This window comes from Oryzias melastigma, linkage group LG2 (genome assembly GCF_002922805.2).
Source record: "Oryzias melastigma strain HK-1 linkage group LG2, ASM292280v2, whole genome shotgun sequence".
Classification (NCBI taxonomy): domain Eukaryota; kingdom Metazoa; phylum Chordata; class Actinopteri; order Beloniformes; family Adrianichthyidae; genus Oryzias; species Oryzias melastigma.
In genome coordinates, this window is record NC_050513.1 from 10,964,588 (window position 1) to 10,970,337 (window position 5,750).

The 5,750-nt window shown below is 37.3% G+C and overlaps 1 protein-coding gene across 2 annotated transcripts in view; it reads left to right on the forward strand.

Moving 5' to 3' along the window:
• nfkbiz (nuclear factor of kappa light polypeptide gene enhancer in B-cells inhibitor, zeta) overlaps positions 1–5,750 on the forward strand; it is a 9,934-nt gene that overhangs the window by 2,415 nt on the left and 1,769 nt on the right. The window contains exons 3-8 of one of the 2 annotated variants that reach the window (XM_024294423.2): positions 649–743; positions 893–1,158; positions 2,855–2,960; positions 3,036–3,182; positions 5,094–5,157; positions 5,231–5,400. In XM_024294423.2, the coding sequence (XP_024150191.1) occupies positions 649–743; positions 893–1,158; positions 2,855–2,960; positions 3,036–3,182; positions 5,094–5,157; positions 5,231–5,400 (848 nt within the window). Of the gene's footprint in view, positions 1–648; positions 744–892; positions 1,159–2,854; positions 3,183–5,093; positions 5,158–5,230; positions 5,401–5,750 lie in introns of both variants that reach the window. The other variant, XM_036215816.1, reaches the window with a different exon arrangement.

The following is a 5,750-nucleotide window of genomic DNA, read 5'->3' on the forward strand; positions in this document are numbered from 1 at the left end:
ACATGCGCTATGTAGGGAAGGAATTCAGACACAAGCTAGGTTATAGGGGCGGGGCTAAATGTGTTTGGTCCCACCCCTTTCTTAAGGACAGGTCTCTTGTCCAATCAATATCCTGCAAATAATTTGTGCCTAAATACCCTATATTCTTTCATTTAAAAGTGCTTTTCTACAAATTTTGTAGCAATATTTTAACTTTATACAAATATATTACTGTAAAGTAGTTTTTCTATTTAAGAATTCATAGATTATTAATTCTATTTTAATAATCAAACAAAAAATGGTCTCAAATGAAAATGAAAAATAATGTATTCATTAAAATCCAGTAGTTTATATATTCTGACCATTTTACCCAACTCTGGTATGGATTAAAAATTAATCTCATTGAACGGCTGACTTGTTTTACATTTACCTTCATTGTTACTGATTACCTGGATCAGCTGCGTTCACTTGGTCAGAACGTGAATCACCTGATCCAGCTAGTCAGGAAGCTAGAAAACAAGGAAGATCGTAAAGTTTTACAGCAAAAACTCTGCAGGGAGATTTCTACATATGTTAAACTCCAAACCACCCAGTTTTAAAACAGAGTTTTGGGTTGATGGCAGTATTTCAAATATGTAAAATATATATATATTTTTTTCCCAAATGCAGATTATTCTCCGATTAGCGAGCCCGTATCACCTGAGCCCATCCAGCAATTTTCAAAGAAGTCCACTGTCAAAGAAATGCTGAAGCTGAGACGCCAGGTTGGTCAAAGATGACGCACGCTTTTCAACGTTGAAGCTGCTCCTCAAACATGTCTATTTTGATTGATGGCTGAAGCTTCAAGTATGAGGAAGATCTGATAGTCTGCAAAGTCCCCAGCTTTTATTGACACATCTGCATTCCTTTTTAGCAAATGAACTCTGACCCCAACTTCACAAGTGGAAAATGCGACGTTTTCCCCAACATCTCAAGCCCCCAGATGGCCTGCCTCACACCACCCATGACCCCCAATCCCGCCGAGCAGTACCCCGTTTCCCCTCCTGAAACCGTCTACAGTCCACCCACACCTGAAAAGACTCCCATGACTTTATTCCACTGGCAAATCCAGCAGGAGGCTAAGAGGCTTGAGATGATGCCCCCCGAGCTGGTGAACAGGCAGGATCCAGACGGAGACACGTACGTATAGAGCATTTAAGCTAATTGTTTTTAGCACTGGGGTGTGCTAACATTTTGCACAGAAGGTTTGATGTGCTGGAAATGTGTGACATTCTTTTATTTTTACGGCTAAATACGTTTTTTTCTAAAATCGCTGTAAATTTTTGCACATTTTGCGCAATGCTAAGCTAGCTTGACGTAGTTAGCATGTCTTTCCTGATAGCACTTCCTGATTTTGAAATCCTTTCAAACAGTTGGAGTCTTGGTATATTTATTAAACACACAAAAAATAGACCAATTTCCATTTGTTCTGTCAACTTTTATTTTTTAATTTATAGTTGACATTTTAGAAATGGGCTAAAAAGTGTCCTAGAGTGGTCGCACAACAGCCAATCACAGAAAATTGTACATTCTCTATGCAAAAAGGGATTTTATTGTTTTTTTTTTTTTGTTTTGTTTTTTTTTTTAAAAGGAAAAGTGGAAATTTGCCAACAGGCCACGCTTTGGACATGCCAGATTTAACGTGGCAAAATAGATCTGTCGATCTAGCACCTTGTTCAGACGCACAAATTTAAAGCAATCTGAGTTGTCAAGAGTTTTTGTGATAAATCGGAAGAGTCACGTGATTGGAAAAAAATCTGCGAATACTTGAAACCACGAATAAAGATATGCGAATATGCGGGGGAACACTTTATGCCACGATGACGTGAATTATCATACAACATATATATAATTTGTGCAACAAATTTAATTTGTTACATCAACAAAAATGGCTAAAGCTAGCTTCCTTATAGCTGATTAGGGAAAAAAGTGTCGGAAAAACCCAACTTTTTGCTATATAATCTAAAGGAGTGTCACATAAGCGAAACAAAAGAAAAATACAATAAGTCATTTGATATGTTGAGGTCAATTCTTAAGTAATAGGAGACTGATAGGCCACACTTTGGACATGCATGTAGTAAATTATATCTTTAAATATTCAATCTTTAATTGATAAAATGACTAATTTCAAAATATATATATATATAAATATAAGCTGATTAAAAAGGACAAAAGCATTGAAAAAAACTCATCTTTTTGCTATATAATCGAAACGATTGTCCCAAAAGCGAAACAAATAAAAAGGAAACTATGATCTGTCATTTGATACGTCTTATTTAATAGAACGACAAAGCAGGATGACGCAAAAGCCCCAATTGAGGTCAACGCCCTCAGTAACAGGAGAACAAGAGGAGGATATTTTTACACAGTTTATTTCTTTTTTGTCACAATAATAAAAATGAATAGAGCATTTAAGTAGAGCTGCTAACTGAGTGTTAGAACGGCTGGAGGTGCATAAATGAATCATTAATGAAGGTCAGATATGGTTTCTGGTTAAAGGAAAATAAAAGGTCTTGTTTTGAGAGAAAGGCTTGTTCGTACAAGTCTGGTGTTTGTTACCACGGTTACATGGAATGCGTAGCTGCATTCCGTGAGTCATCGGTGGTGATAGAGCACAGGTGATAGTTGGAGGATGTTAATGTGTAAATCACTTTTTCTTTCTTTTTTATTTTTATTTTTTACATGCCATCCTGAAGCTTCCTTGTAGCTGAGACTCCTGTGGGTGGAAATGTTTTTGCTTCCTGTTTGTCAAGATGGCAAAAACGAGGAAAAAAGGCCACTATTTATTCATTATTTATGTAAAATCATCTAAAGTCTGTTGTTTTCTTTTTTCCAGATATCTTCATCTTGCTGTAGCTCAAGGCAGGCGGGCTCTCTCCTATGTCCTGGCAGCAAAAATGGCCGAATTGGGCACCTTGGAGATAAAAGAGCACAATGGCCAGGTAGGAGAAAATCTTCTCTGTTTCTGTGCATTTTACTCTCATAACTCGTATTATAGAAGCATGTTTTCTGCCCAGACGGCTCTCCAAGTAGCAGCTGTCAGCAACCAGCACTTGATCCTTCAGGACCTCCTGACCCACGGAGCTCAGATCAACACCATGGACATGTGGTGGCGCTCTCCTCTGCACGTGTGCGCCGAGAGAGGATACTATCAGTGTCTTCAGGTCAGAATCAATCCAAGAGGACGGATAACTTTAAAGATTTTTTTTCACATCTTTTTCTTGGATGATGGAGGATAACTATAAAGAAAATTAAACTTAAATTTCTTGCTTTTCTTAAGTCTTTCAGAGTAAACTAAATCCACACATATATGATCATATATCACTTATGGAATGCAAAAGAACAAATTATTTATGAAATATGAATTATTTTTGGGAGTTTTTTTCCGACTTGGAAGTAAGCAATCTCTAAAGCTCCGCCTTTCGCTGATTGTGGGTGCCGCCTATTTTATGACATCATTCTAGAGCGGGCCTCAGCACCGTGTCTGCGTTTCGCCCCCGAAAACAAAACAAAACAACTTTTGCAAAGATGGACGTTCATACTGTACATCTGCCTTTAGTAGCCCCGGCCATCGCTAACTGGTTGTGGCGATGGCCGGGGCTAACGGCTGAGCTAGCTGAGTGGCAAAATTAGCAGCTGAGCACTGCTAGCTGAGCGGCAGAGTTGGTGGCTGAGCACTGCTAGCTGAACGCCAAAGTTAGCTACTCAACAACGTTAACTGAGCAGTAAAGTTGGCGGCTGAGAACTACAAGCTGAGCGTTGATGTTAGCGCCTGAGAACCGCTAGCTGAGTGGCGAGGTTAGCGGCTGAGAACCGCTAGCTAAGTGGTGAAGCAAGCAGCTGATCACTGCCAGTTGAACAGCAAGATTAGCGGCTCAGCTTTGCTACCTGAGCCTGAGCAGTGACATTAGCGGCTGAGCACCGCTAGCTGAGCAGATAAATTGGGTGTTTGCGTTAGCCTGGGGAATGGTTCTGGCAGTGTAGACTCTTCCTGGAAGGGGCTGTTCTCACTTTGTGACATCATCTTGTTAGGACCCGTTCATTTTCGTGGGGTTGGGAGGGGGTGGTTCTCAGAGCTCAGGTTTACTATTCAGGTTTAATACTCAGAAATTCGTGAAAGGATCATATTACAGCTTTGAAGTTGTTCATAGTGAGAAATGAATATAATAATACACTTAAAAGCTCAAAAAGTTGATTTTGCCCAGTATAGATGCATTAAAACTAACATTTCTGAGTATTTCTTTTATTCAAATCATTGTTAACCAGGACCAGGTGGAAAAAAAGCCGGTTGAATAACTCTGTAGCATAAAAAACTATGGGTGTGGGAAGAGGGAGTGGGGTTGCCTACAATGGGTTTTAACAATCTCATGCCACTTTGTAGAACTATATAATAGAATACACTTAAAATTGTTTTTTTAAATTATTATCATAATTAAAAAAACACCAAGAACAATTAGAAAATAGTTCAAAATCTGATTGAAGTGCTTTTCAATTAAATTATTCCAATATTTATTTTTCTTAAATTGTTGAAATATTTTTTTCAAACACCCCCAAAAGTGTTTTCTTTGTTTTCTTTCTGCACAGATCTGGTGCACTTGTCTTGCAAATGTATTTGAAATGGAACATTTCTACAATGCATTTTGACAAAAATACATGAAAGTTAAAAAATATGTAGAGATTTTGAACATTTTAAGCTCTAAAATAAATAAGTGCAAAAACTGATTTTAAGTAATGCCGTTTTTTGAAAACTTTTGTTTACAATTCATCAAAAAATGCTTTTAATTGGGAGTTTGTCCTACTTTTTACCTTTGAAAGTAAATGATTCCTATAGTTTAAGGTATTTTATTAAAAAGTCAGCTGGATTGTGGTAGTTTTTTGTTTGTTCAGCTCTTTATCTTCCTGAATTAGTTATAATGAAACCAGGCTTTTAAACTGGAGTTGAAGCTTATCGGGCTTGTTAATGTGTAACAGAATATTTGTGAAACTTCTGTTTCCACATCATGAAACTTTGAGTGAAAGATTTTAAAGACAAATTGTCTTTATAATGTGTATATTTATGTATTTTTTTTCTTCAGGGCATCCATAAGGTCTTAAAAGAAAGTGGCCAAACATTTGACATTGAAAAAATAAACTATGATGGTGAGTATTCAATAAAAACTCGAAGCGATCCTTCACTCTGATCTGTATGTAAAGGATTATTATTTTTTTGCAGGTCTGACTCCTCTGCATCTGGCGGTTCTGTCTCACAACGCTGCTGTTAAACAGATGAGGGAACTGGAAAACCCCTGTGAGTTTAGGATAAGAGAGCTGGAGCGGAAGAAGAACTCCTGCATGGAGAGCATCAGGACGCTCATGCTCATGGGAGCCTCCATCCTGACAAAGGTGAGCATTGCAGCTATACTTAAAAAAAAAAAAAAATAGGGCCAAACTGGGTTTAAATGTTTGTTTCAATGAATACCACAGAGACCCTAAAGGGTCGTTAAAAAAAAAAAAAAATTTAAAGTTAAAAAAAATGTACTAACTGGTGCACACCGATGAGTAATCAGAATTTTTTATTTTTATTTTAATTAATAAAAAAAAACTTTATTTATTTATTTTTATTTTCCTTTTTAGAAAAAGTATATATTTTTCCTGTTACCATCTGGTGAGCACTAGTTAGGCTACGATATGGCCATTTGCACTCAGGAAACCTTTTTATAGTCGGTTACCACAAAATTACGGAGCCCCTGAAG